Source organism: Rutidosis leptorrhynchoides, chromosome 4 (genome assembly GCF_046630445.1).
Source record: "Rutidosis leptorrhynchoides isolate AG116_Rl617_1_P2 chromosome 4, CSIRO_AGI_Rlap_v1, whole genome shotgun sequence".
NCBI classification, from domain to species: Eukaryota; Viridiplantae; Streptophyta; class Magnoliopsida; order Asterales; family Asteraceae; genus Rutidosis; species Rutidosis leptorrhynchoides.
In genome coordinates, this window is record NC_092336.1 from 564,258,403 (window position 1) to 564,271,395 (window position 12,993).

The 12,993-nt window shown below is 35.2% G+C and overlaps 2 protein-coding genes across 2 annotated transcripts; one reads left to right on the forward strand and one right to left on the reverse strand.

Annotated features, from left to right (window-relative positions):
• Nucleotides 1–479: 479 nt before the first annotated feature.
• On the forward strand, nt 480–2,341 carry LOC139845337 (thioredoxin domain-containing protein 9 homolog). Its single transcript, XM_071835590.1, has 4 exons — nt 480–615; nt 710–985; nt 1,719–1,877; nt 1,962–2,341. The coding sequence occupies exons 1-4, from the start codon at nt 595–597 to the stop codon at nt 2,133–2,135; spliced, it is 630 nt and encodes a 209-aa protein (XP_071691691.1). The 5' UTR covers nt 480–594; the 3' UTR covers nt 2,136–2,341.
• A 2,002-nt stretch (nt 2,342–4,343) lies between these two features.
• Nucleotides 4,344–8,732, reverse strand: LOC139842746 (uncharacterized). Its single transcript, XM_071832854.1, has 6 exons — nt 8,529–8,732; nt 8,103–8,311; nt 7,065–7,347; nt 5,586–5,693; nt 5,226–5,470; nt 4,344–4,797 (listed from the first exon to the last, which is right to left on the reverse strand). Exons 1-6 carry the CDS (start codon nt 8,730–8,732, stop codon nt 4,680–4,682), a joined length of 1,167 nt encoding a protein of 388 aa, XP_071688955.1. The 3' UTR covers nt 4,344–4,679.
• Between the last annotated feature and the right edge of the window lie 4,261 nt (nt 8,733–12,993).

A 12,993-nucleotide genomic window follows, 5' to 3' on the forward strand; every position in this document is an offset into this window, starting at 1 on the left:
CAACAAGATCAGTTACCATGAAAAATAATATAGTTGATCAGTTACCCTCAAAACTCAAGATTTAGTTGATGAGCTGTTTTAAGATCTTGAAACACACACACACACACACACACACACACACACACACACGCGTGTGTGTGTGTGTGTGTGTTTGCGTTTTAAGATCAATAACGTTTTTGTGTTTTTTTGGTTTGAAGATCAAGAACGATTTAAAAGTTAATTATTCTTGTATAACCAGCAACGATGCTCGGTAAAACACACTACACACGGACATGAACATATTATGCATAGTGCGTAATGCGTGGTCAGAGGAAATTACGTTTTTTTTAAGGACAAATTATTAAACATTTATGAAATTGTGACATTTTGACTAATTTCTCTATTGATAGCCTATTATCTTACTAATGGGTTAGGCCCATGAACTTTATTGATAAAATAAATCAGCCTGACCCAAATTTATAAAACGAATCAAATCATTACTGAAAAACATTCCCACATTCAATAAGAACGTAATCCGAAATTGAATTGCAAACCCTCGCCAGATCTAGATCTTCATTTCAATTTCAAATTTCCTGGATAAAAAATTCGAATTCAATGGAGAACAAAGTTCAAGAGGTCAGTTTCTAGTTTTTCTTTTCTTTTATCAGTGTTTTATTTGGTTTTTGCAGATTATAAATTAATTAAGTCGATGTTTTATTTGATTATTTAGATTATAGAGCAACAAGTGTTAACGGTAGCGAAAGCAGTAGAAGACAAGATAGACGATGAAATTGCTGCATTAGAAAAGCTTGATTTAGACGATATTGAGGTGCTGAGAGAACGCAGGTTGCAGCAGATGAAGAAAATGGCTGAGAAACGTAGCCGTTGGATATCATTAGGTCACTCAGAATACACTGAAATCTTCTCCGAAAAGGATTTTTTTACAATTGTTAAAGCTAGTGATCGTGTCGTTTGTCACTTTTATCGCGAAAATTGGCCTTGCAAGGTTATTTTTCAATTTTTAATTATTGCTAATTCGTGTTGTGCAACTCAATTCCTTTGCTTTAATGTTCATAGTTACATAGTATGATAAACTACACCAGGTTATCTAAGCGTAAAACTAACTGTATCGAAAAAGTGTGTAGCATTGCAGAAAGCAGTAGAAACATTGTTTTTTTAAGATGTTTTTGTCTGCGGATCTGCAGACCATGTATGTAAAGAAGATGTGGTCTAAAGGTCTGTATGTTGAATATTGAAGAGTGTTTGTTTTTATGTTTGTAAAATAACTTAATCGTGTCTGTAGCACTTAGAAGCACATTTCTAAGTCTGCGAGATTGCAGACAGAATGAGACATTATTTTATCTTATGTCAATAACGAACAGTCTGCAGTAAAAACATTTGCAGGCGCGCAGACTGACTGAAAAACAAACGACACCTTAGTGTTGAGTTGTAATTTGATACAACTACTACTTCAATAACATAGTGAAATCCATTCCCCAGACCTTGGTGCATCTAGGCTTCAAACAAAGCTCCAAGTCTTAGTTTTGTAGACAGAACGATAGTTTTAAAATAGTTTGGTAATAGTGGATTAGTAAGTATGGTGATTAACATGGATGATAAGTGTTTACTTGAAGATTTAGATCAGATTGAGTAAGATTGTATGTGTGGATGCATTTACTATACAAGGATTTGATAGTAATGAACATGAAAGAATTTAAGTTTTTTATGTTTAACTGCAGGTAGTGGACAAACACTTGGGCATTTTGGCCAAGCAGCATATTGAGACACGATTCATAAAGATTCAAGCAGAGAAAAGTCCGTTTCTTGCAGAGAAGCTAAAGATTGTTGTTCTTCCGACTATTGCGCTTATAAAGAATGCTAAAGTGGATGATTATGTGGTACGTCGGACTCACTCAAAAGATAAGCACTTATTTAGTTGTTTTTCCTTTTGTATTCATAGAATTTATTAAAATTATGTATAGGTGGGATTTAATGAGCTTGGTGGGACCGATGATTTTAGCACTGAGGAACTTGAGGAGAGATTGGCGAAAGCCCAAGTTATCTTTTTTGAAGGTGAATCATCTTTGAAACCATCAAAGACGCAAACAAGAAACGTTAGACATGGCTCTAACTCTCATGATTCAGATTCTGAATAAACGTTGTTTGCATTTTTACCAGCATTGTGCTTGCTATTTCAAAGTTTGTAGGTGTAGCGGTATTATTTAGATCATCTCAAAATCGGTGTTGTTTTAGGATGCAAAGGCTTGTCTTCTTACATGCTGTCGTATGTGTGTTTTTGATTCATATATGTATCATCATCGCTAATTGTTTTAACAACATGCAACAATGAAGAACCAATTTTATAGACTTACATAGAATCACTCATAAAAAACGCTGGTGCTGGTTAATCACACTATCATAGCAGGTACTAGATAAGTAGATATTCTTTCTGACTGGTGTTATACAAATACTAACGACCAACAAAGTCTAGGCTAAAAGAAGTAACGAGACTGAGAGCAAATGCTGAAATGGCCTTAGATTGAAAGATTCACCATGTCTCGATTTAAAATTGATTGCAAGATATTTCAGGAAGACGATTGAAGGTTATAGAAGTTGAAGATTCCAATTTTCACACATGTTCATCTCTTGTGGGAAGCTGTTGAGCCTCTGATGGGGTAATGTAACGAGTTTGCAAGTAGGACGGATTGCGAACAATGGCGAAACTATGTGGGCCAGAGGGGGGCGCCCGCCCCCTAGTGGATTTTTTTTTCAGTGTAAAAATTTGGATTTTTCGACTTTGACCCCGGTGAATTTTCTTTATTGCCCCAAAACCTACATATTTTGCCCCAAAACTTTCAAATTTTGCCCAAAATTTTCCAACTTTTGCCCCAAAAATTTCAAATTTTGCCTAAAAACCTTCAAATTTTGTCCAAAAAAATTGCTACAGTTTTAAATTTTTTTTTGCCCCCGGTGAGTAAAAATCTTATTTCCGCCACTGATTGCGAGAACAATTCTTAGAATGTAAGGGGTCCCTCTTTCAAACAAATAGTTACTCAAAGAAAGAAAGAAACATCTTTAGTAGTTATTGTTTGATCGGCCAATTAAAAATCGATCAACTTGAATAGATTCGACGATCTCCTTGAACCTGCAACATTGCCTAATCTCTGAAAACAACACTGTTAAATGTTGCAGCAAAACACAATACACTAAGAAACAAACAAACATGACCAAAGAGACCGCCAGACCTCCCATCTTCGCCAAATCTCGATCGAAGCGAAACATAATAATATTGAGTGCCTTGAACACATTTGAAGGCGAGAAACAAACTGCACTCTACGGAATCAAGATCCGTCCCGAATTCCGCGCCCCAAAAAACTTTCCAAGCGTCAAGCCGACCGAGCGTCTAAACACAAAAACGGGTGAACTCCTGGATCGGAGGACAATAAACAAGTCAACTTGCCAAGATGCAACCATGCAATCTCGAAGCCGCCGAACCAAGAGGTGTTTCAACGAGCTACAGGGCGGACATCGGAGAAAGGAACCGCGAAAAAAGGAGAGATCGCCGGAGCAAGGACGCGACACAAAACGCAGAGAAGTAGCCATGAACAAACAAACTTTGCAACATTGAAAAATCCATTGAAGCTTCAAAGACAAGCACACATCAAACTAAGCCACCTCAAACCTTTACCACACTTAAATTGCCAAACAAACACCCTCAATCCCACAAAAACACTACTACAAAACTGGAAACACTACCACAAACCACAAGACCTATAGATGGAATCACCCATACTACACTCACACCACATGTTCTCACCACTGCTAGTTGAACCGAAGCAAACAAAACCAGGAGCAGGTGCTGAGTCTTGGTCTGGACAGGAAACATCAGCCAGGAAATTAGAAAGCTGCCGGAAGAGAAAAGCCCTTGAAACCCCTGGTCCCCCGCCATGAAAAACATCTAAAGCAGCACGAAACAAGGATGAGAAAAGGGAGTAGGAACGAACCAGGGAAGAAACTGCTTTCATCCCCAACCTTCATCATTAGCATTTATTAACAAGTATGAGATATGAGAAGCTAAGATCAGGTTACCTCAACAGCTAAATATAAATACTTTATTCATTTGTCATCCTGATAAACAATTCAAGATCATGGAGACAATGACGATATATAACAGATACAACCAAAGACACAATGGAGAAAGGACAAATCCTTTAAGACGTATTATCAACAAAAAATGCATCTACTATTATTTCAAACTCAAATTGTTCAATTATACAGCAAGAATATGCGCAGATGTACAAACAAAAGTCAATTACCAACCTCAAGATTCAAATCAAGAAAAAAAAAAAAAACATATAAAAGAAAAGAAAGCAACCAACACATACACCCTATCACCCTTGTGCCCAGCAACAAGAAACATCAAGTCAGATTTTAAACATGTCGCTACTAAAACCCTACTACTTCAATTGTTAGGGCTGAAAGGGCAATGATTGCCCTTGTTGCCCTAAACTTTGATTCTTATAGGACTTAGGTGTCAACATCTAATAAATCTTGAAACTGCAGTTTCTATATCACTTCATTGCAACCAACTAAAGTTCTTTATAAGATCCCAACTCGTAATATAAATATCATCATTGATCACCATGTGGACCGAGTTATCAAACTGTCTACAAACACACATACTGATGTGAAGTCCTTACTCACTGTAGATTTTCACCATCAGAAGCCTCAATCTGTGCATTGCTTGACAGTGCTAAAAGGTCCATAAGTTCCACTCGGTACTCCAACCCTCTCAGGTAATGCCCCAGTAGCATGCACCTACCAATACAAATATTAGACTTCATAATTACTAGTTACGTATTAAATATACAACAACAACAACAACAACAACAACAACAACAAAACCCAATACCACATAAGTGGTGTATGGGGAGGTGAGATGTAGACAATCTTTCCCCTATCCGAGAATAAAGACAAGTCATTTCTCCACCCAGAGTGAAAACACTCTCAAAAGTAGAGAAAGTCATCCCTCTCTCTATTCGACGGATAGAGAGATTGCTTCCGAGTGAACCTCCGCCCAATAAGTAGGAAAAAAAAATTTTAAAAAATAAAATAAAATTGAGACACCATGAAAATGGTAAAATATACGTATATTTCAATTCAACTTTAGCATGTACACAAAACACTAAATTAATATGAGGTAATAATAAAAAAATATATATATTAACATATATAGAAGGACTAACCAAAAGAGAAGACGAGCTAGATAGTCCCGAGTTAAAGAGATGAGGGGCTGAAATTGAACTGAAGTGTTCTCTATGAGATCGTTGCCAATTTCAGTATTTGCAGTTTCTACTATTGAGGTGGTTTCAGATATATGAGGAGGAGCTTGTGAGTGCATCTTAGGGGAAAGGGTCGCAAGGAGACCATGGACTACCGAATGGATTGTTTCTTTCAGGTCTGCAGATGTTGGCTCTGATAGCTCTGCCACCTGTCAACAACAATCAATTAATCAATCAATCTCAGATAAGTAACTGATAACAGGGAAAAAAAAATACTAAGTGCAGCATAAGTAATAAGTAATTATTATAAACTGTACGACTAACCTTTTCTGGTTGTAAGGATCTCAAGTAGTCCAACAATTCGTTCTTTTCTTCCCCAACAAACTGTTGCATCTGGAGAGCTGCATTCTTCCTTTTAACTTCATGGAGCTCCTGAAAATCAAAAGCGTAATGTATAAATTTACTACAAAACCTATAATTACTTCAAAGACCAGATACTTGACTATGAAAGGTCCCTTTTGGGTATTTGGCATTAGTCAACCACCTTTATTAAATGTGATGTAATCAATACTAACAATCAATAGTTCTTTTCAACCTATTGGTGATTATATGATCAATGAGTTAGTACTTCACCTATTGATACTTCTGTAACTCCGTAAAGATATTATAGAAGTACAAGACTGATGTTTACAAACAGATCGAAAATACTAACACAATGTTTACAAAACTTTAAAGAACTGTTAGAAAGCATCAAAAAGTGGACGCATGAGTGAAGACAAAAGTCCGTAACACTATTAACCAAACTTTGGGTATACAATAAGAACACAAGTAGGTCTCCAATCTATCCAAGAGAACAAATTACTATTAATTCTCCCATTCAATACCACTCTTAAAAAAAAAGTATTATAAAGCCTACAATTTGTAAGAAACATAGAAGAGTGCCAGTGAAGTCAAACATTATAGATAGTGTAGTTGTACACTTCTAACGAGCTATTTGAGTATAGTGGAAGAGCTCCCACGAGACCTACAAAGAGTGATTGGTGAAACCACTAAATAACAGTGTTGTATTTCTTTCCTAGCTATTTTATAATTGCAATAATAATTTACTTGTTTTTGCATAAATTTCCACTGCAAGTTTCTATAGAAGATGGCATAAAAGAGCTGTGAACGAGTACTGCTACTAAAAATGTATCACAATCTAGACCATACTGGTAGAAAACATCACATTAAAAAACATATGCATATAAGCTGTTGAAACTATTGATTGATCATCCACGGAGAACCAAATTCCATTTCGCAAAGCTTGTATCTTCCTTGTTCTCAACAAATACCATTTCGATAGTAGTGTATGTGAATTGGGCTTATGCATCACCAATCAATATACTATAATATTGTGCCCGATTAATCCTCGATTACGCCTTTTTAAGAACAGCTTGTTCCGATTTTTCAAATTCCGTTTAATTAATCGATCAACATTGGTTAATGGTTCAAAATCGGAATTGTTGGTCAAAGTCAAAATTGGTAACATTTTAACATGAATTTAAGCTACAATACTAGAGTTTTTGAAAAAAATGAACGATTAGATCTATGTTATTAGACAATTATGTTAATAGTTTATGTTTTTATATATGGTTTCCTTCTATATTTACACATAATTTTGATGTTTGTTATTTCAATTATAAACAGTCCAATCCGATTAATCCCCAAATTGCCTATTACTCCCTCCAAAGTCTCAACCAATTACTCCACGTGCAACCTTGACTATAAACATAACGAGAAAAACAAACTTTGTGAAGTTTTTACCTTTTTGACAGAAAACAAGCGGGATTGCAGCTTTAAAATATATTGTTGCATTTCAGGGGTCATTTGATCAAGATCTGGAATATTTGATGCATTTTCACCAACTTTTTCAGACTTATGTAGTTCATCTTGACTACAAAGTGTATTAGTTATTATATTGTTGTGCAGTAAGGTTTGTAATGCTTGAGATTTCGAATCTTCAAAAGTCTGCTTATCTGTAGCTTCTTCATCATTATCAAAGTTCCTCTCCAAACATAGCCTATATTCAGCATTCCGCAGTGTATACCTGTAATGCAACATGATTACAGTGATATTCAAGTACCATCAGACCCACACATAATCAAAATTCACCAGAAATCAGTACATTCAAAATATTTATAGATACAACACTTATTTAAGTATTATTTTAATTTTAATATTTGTATCGAAATTCAAAATCAATACACGCCTAGGAGCCATGGCTGCGACTATTTGATTGAGTACAGTGTGACTACGTCGAGAAGCCATGGCTGCGACTATTTAAACAATTGGATTAGCTTTATACGCATTTCCAATTTCATTAGAAAAACATCCATGTCATACAGGTTTATATTGATTTTCAAACACACAAAAGCCAGTCTTTATGTTCATTATAATTTAAGATAAAGAATCATATTAGCATCATATATTTCATCTTTTCCCATTCTTGGATACTCTACGCTTACATGAATACTGAAATTCGTAAATTAGGATTACAACAAAGCAATGGACTCCAATGGAGTTTATTAGATGTCTTGAATGTAAATTGAAAAATCGGCTTAAATAACTGAATCCAAATTCAGATATGAATAGAATGTATTCAATTAGAATCCATCTATAGGTCTTAAAGAAAGTAGTCACTGTTTCATGAACCAAAATACACACGATTTAAATTTTAAAACCGTGTATTACGATTATGTTCCTGAAACTGTGCACACTTCATTATGATCATGCGAAGTCCTAAACTTATCGACAAAATTAGCAAATAAAAAATGTATACGAATACTCATGAAGCATACGTACCCGGTCATCAAAGAAGAAACCAATAGTTTCGAAAGGGGTTTCCATAAAGCTTCAATCAAAACTTGAAACTGGTCTGAAGGTAGTAACCCTAACATTCCTGAAATAGTCCTCTTCATCGCGTCTACCGTAGTAGGTGGTACGTCTCTCTGGATGAGGCTTACATCTAATGGCTCTATCTCTTGAATCAATTTTAACAGTACCGACTTTTTCTGGCACATTTATTAACAATCAAGGTACAATCAGTTCTATTCAATCCATAGAAAATTAAATTCATATTCCAATAATAACTAAACAAGCTTCACGATTTGCATCATAAGTTATAATTGCAAGCTACGCATCTATTAGGTTAAATTGTGATATTCGATAAATTGATAGGTGCAGATTGATTAGCTTAGCTATAATTCGAATCAAAATAATAAAACGAACCTTGGAGCGTGAATCTCCTTCATGTGGTCTGATTCCATCTGATGAAGAAGAAGACGCAAAAACTAGGGTTTTCTTGATTGAAACTTTATGAAAACGAACGATTGGAAAGCGTACGAATTGATTACGCCCAAAATTAAGTGAAGAAGATGAAGCACAAGAAGAAGAAGATGATGAAGATATAAAAGAAGCGGCAAAAGATGCCATTAACAGACACCTTTTTGCGCTATCTTTTTACCACCTATCTATCTATCTATCTATCACTTGCTTGTGTTCTATGCAGCTTTCGCCACAAATCATAGAGTGCATTTCTTTTTTATTTTAATTTAAATTTAATTATTATTATTAAGTTGAAATTTAAAATAAATTGTAACAAACGACAAAACGGCTCGAGCTGTTCCATTATTGGACTATATATTTGGGCTAAGCCCGTAAATATTACGGAGTAGCTTTTAGATAATTTAGCCCATGGCTTGTATACAGATAATACAAACCATATGGGAAATTGGTTAAAATGACCTCTCGTTTTCAAAACTGTTTAACAATATGCTCTTAAATAATCATAATTCTAAAAATACCCCATGACCATGCATCATCATGCTTATAGCTTGGAGCGTGATGCGTGTTGACGATATAATGACCGAGACAACCATTTTCGTCGTGAATATCCATCACGCACCAAGCACCACGCAGATCTAAACAGATTTAACCAAAGTCAGGCAACCCCCTATGGAGAGCAAAGAGGCATTCCAACCTGACTGCCGTTTACGAAATCTATCAATGACACAATCCTAATTTGCAATCCTACTCGTATTTGCCCCGAAAGGAAATCTCAGATATGTGAATGGCATGGAACTTAGAGAGCATCCAGTTAACGCTACCAAGTCCTGGAGCTCGTGATCAATCACATTAACACCATATATATTGGATTAAACAAAGATAACTTTTAGACTTGAATCTATGTAAAAAGACTGAAAAACCTCAACAATATGTAACATATCTCGAGGATTCCAGTCGAAAACACGACATCATCCGCATAAAAAAGGTGCGATAAACGAATTCCCGTTTCACCAACTGAACTCCACGAAAACAATTTATTGCTGGAATGATCGAAGACTTACCTGAACTGCGTTGCGTTTGCTTTTGCTTTGGTTCCTCCACTTGGTTATTGTATGTTTTTCCACTCATCAACGTTCCTACCATATTTACTCCATGACCCCTTATCTTTATGATTTGGATTTAATACTGTGTAACTCGCAATCTTTCCCGATTCCCTTAAAGCTTTTTGTTCCGCAACATTCCCAATATCTTTTGCCAATGCTCCAATCTACTTGTTTCGTAGCTCCATCATCTTTCTCACTTCCACCAGTAAATCATCCATTTTGGCATCAATACTTGGTGGTTGGTTGAGTGGCGGGTTGTTATGAAATGTGTTTTGGTGTTGGTTTTGATAATTGCAGTTTTGATTCGGGTATTGGTTTGTGTTTTGGTATTGATGTGAGTAATTTCCTTGGTTTTAGTAGATGTTTTGTTGCCTTTGGTTATTTGGGTTTTGGAATTGGTTGGGATTCAATGCGTTGTTGTTGTTGCTCCAACTGAAGTTTGGGTGGTTTCTCCAACCCGGGTTGTAAGTGTTGGAGAATGCGTCATTATTCCTACCCTAAACTTCGTTAACCTGTTCTTCCATAATCGGCATCACCATCTTACTCCTTTGTGTATAATGAGATGCACCACCACAATTTACGTAAACGTCTTGGACCTGCATAGTATTAACAAAACTACCCTGGTTCGGGTTGTTAAAATAAAGTTTCCTAAGCTCTTCTAACACTTGGTCCACATTCCTAGATGGTCCCTCTGAGTTAGCCACGTGGTTCACTCGGGCTGGAGTTGTATCTTTTTGATTAACAGAACTTGGCTTTTAGAACCCTTGCTTAGTTGCTCAAAAAATGCCCACTCATAATCACTGTTTCGTGTCAAGAATGCTCCACCACTCCATGCTAATGAAGGAACTGTCTACTTTGAGAATCTAAGCTATCAAAGAAAACTTTGACAAATTCCCATTTTGGTATTTCGTGGTTAAGTAATTCCTTCAAAAGCTCGTATGCCTCATGAAAAAGTTCTCCCGACAATTTCTTAATTCTTAAAAGATTTAATTTGCAAACGCATATCTGAAGTATTACTTATGGGATAGAATTCCTCAAGAATTTTTTTTTTCATCATCGCCCATGTAGTTATACTTCGGGCGGGTAAGGACAAAAACCAACGTTTGGCCTTGTCTTTCAAAGGGTAAAAAAATAGACGAAGACGTACATCTTCATCGTGAAACCGTTAACTTGATTTGTAGCACAAATCTCATTGAAATCCGTAATGTGCTCATACGGCTCTTCCGATACCATACCTCGGTAAGTTGGAAAAATTGCAATTAACTGAGGACGGACCTCAAATCTCCGACTGTTCCCATTTGGAACAGCCGGATAGATAATAAAAGAATGGTCTTCATACACACTCGGTTAGTAGTACGAATTCACTCCACTTGTATCTCTTTCTGCCATCGAGTCCGTTGACTCTTCCGATGAGTAAGAATGCTCACTTGACTTTCGTGAATCTGGTAGTGTATCCTCAATGAGTTGTTCCCTTGGTGGCGATTGTGATTGAGCCACAATTGAACTTGTTGAAGCTTTTAAGGCTTTAGTAAACTTGAGATTTGCTTTTGATGATTTCTTAACTTCCGGATCGTAATGTAATGGTGAATCTCCTCCTTTCTTCATCGTACGTATACACTAACCTGAAAACACTAATAAACATACCAAGCGTAAAGCTGAAAAAATAACAAATAAAAGAAATAAATTGAACTAAATGCAAAAGGAAAATAATTTTTGGATTTCTAGATTTTATAATTTTTAGAAGTTTTCAAATTTTAAAAGAAATCAATTAAAATAAGAGCTTGCAATCAAACGCACACCTCTCCGGAAGCGGAGTCAAAATTTGATCGATGTCGAAGTAACGATCAAAATCAACCTAATTACCTTTAACTAGTAAGGGTAAGCATGATTCGTTCCACGAGAAGTGATGGTCAAAAGCAAGTAATTTTCAGGATTTGGTTGTTTGTATAACTAATGATTAACTAATCTAACTATTAAACTAAGCAAGATTTAAACTTTGGTGATTGAAAGCAAATAAATACAGAACAAGAGTTGTAAACACTTATTAAAAAACCTTTACTCCTTTTCAATTCCGATTAGACATGCATGCATTCAAACAAGTTATGTGTTATCAAGTTCTAATTAAATCTCATAGACACTCATAAGTTTAATAGAGCAATTATCTTGGGCACGATTATGACACTTAAACACTTGTCTTTATCCCTAACCTACTTAGAAATATAATGGATCAAGCACAATATGTTAAGTAACAATAATAGTTTTTGCAATAATCAACGATAATCAACTTGCATTAAATAAACTTAATCAATTTGCAATTCTCATAATACAAAAGACATAAGCATTACAATATTGCAAATCACACAAAACTTGAATGAATACAACATATACTAATCGTTCATGACAGGAATAAAGTAAAGATAACTTACCGCTGATATTGGTGAAGATGAACATGATGATCTTGTGATGAATATTGGAGAATACGCCTTTGATCATGACTTGAATCTTGAAAATAATGATGAACTTTGGTGTAAGGGTTGTGTTTTGGCTTTAAAAACTGGAATAATAGGTGCTCAATTCGTATTCTAGGGTTCTCTTTATATAGGGAGTAGTAAACTTGTTTCCTAAGCAAAAATCACTCAAAATTCGGATGCAAAAAAATTGTACTACGCCACTATGTCGCACTCTGGCGTATTTTTATGCCACCAATTCCACATTTGTCCTGATCAAACTTTCCTCTTTGGCATAAATTACGCCAAGGCTGGCATAACTTACGCCAGTTATAAAATGCTGAAGCTTTTCGGCTTTTAATAACTTTTTGCACAAAACGTCTTCAAATGTCATTTTTCACTAAAAACTCACATCTTCTTTTTATCTTCAAAATGCTTCTAACTTTCGCCATTTATGAACTAAAATACGCTTAAAATACGGAACAATCAATACTACATTCAAAACTACTATTTTATACTCCCCCATAATTTTCTAGGCTTACAAACAACCATGCCGAAAGCTACTTGTTTTTTAAGATAAAATAATTTAATGTAAGATATATCTAAGATCTAATATACATGTAAAATAAAAGAATTTTTATATAAAACGATCATTAGGGTTGTCATTAAAAAAGTTCTTATCTATATGGAATTTTGATAAAAAAAAATCTAAGAGCTGCAATTAAGAAGTAAATTTATGCAAAAAGTATTTTTACACTTTGTTGGTTGAGATAGTTATTTCAGGAAGTGAGTGGTTATTCTCAATATACAAAATATAGACATCTTTTAGAACTGTCATTTAAGAAGTCTATATCCTTA

Bases quoted from the DNA above. Each gene is read 5' to 3' on its own strand.
- LOC139845337 (XM_071835590.1), top strand. From the start codon at position 595: ATGGAGAACAAAGTTCAAGAG. The intron at 616-709 runs GTCAGTTTCTAG...TTGATTATTTAG, and splicing joins TGGAGAACAAAGTTCAAGAG to ATTATAGAGCAACAAGTGTT. The intron at 986-1,718 runs GTTATTTTTCAA...GTTTAACTGCAG, and splicing joins GCGAAAATTGGCCTTGCAAG to GTAGTGGACAAACACTTGGG.
- LOC139842746 (XM_071832854.1), bottom strand. From the start codon at position 8,732: ATGGCATCTTTTGCCGCTTCTTTTATATCTTCATCATCTTCTTCTTCT. The intron at 8,312-8,528 runs GTTCGTTTTATT...TAAATGTGCCAG, and splicing joins AAGGAGATTCACGCTCCAAG to AAAAAGTCGGTACTGTTAAA. The intron at 5,694-7,064 runs GTAAAAACTTCA...TTTGATTTTCAG, and splicing joins GCTTGTTTTCTGTCAAAAAG to GAGCTCCATGAAGTTAAAAG.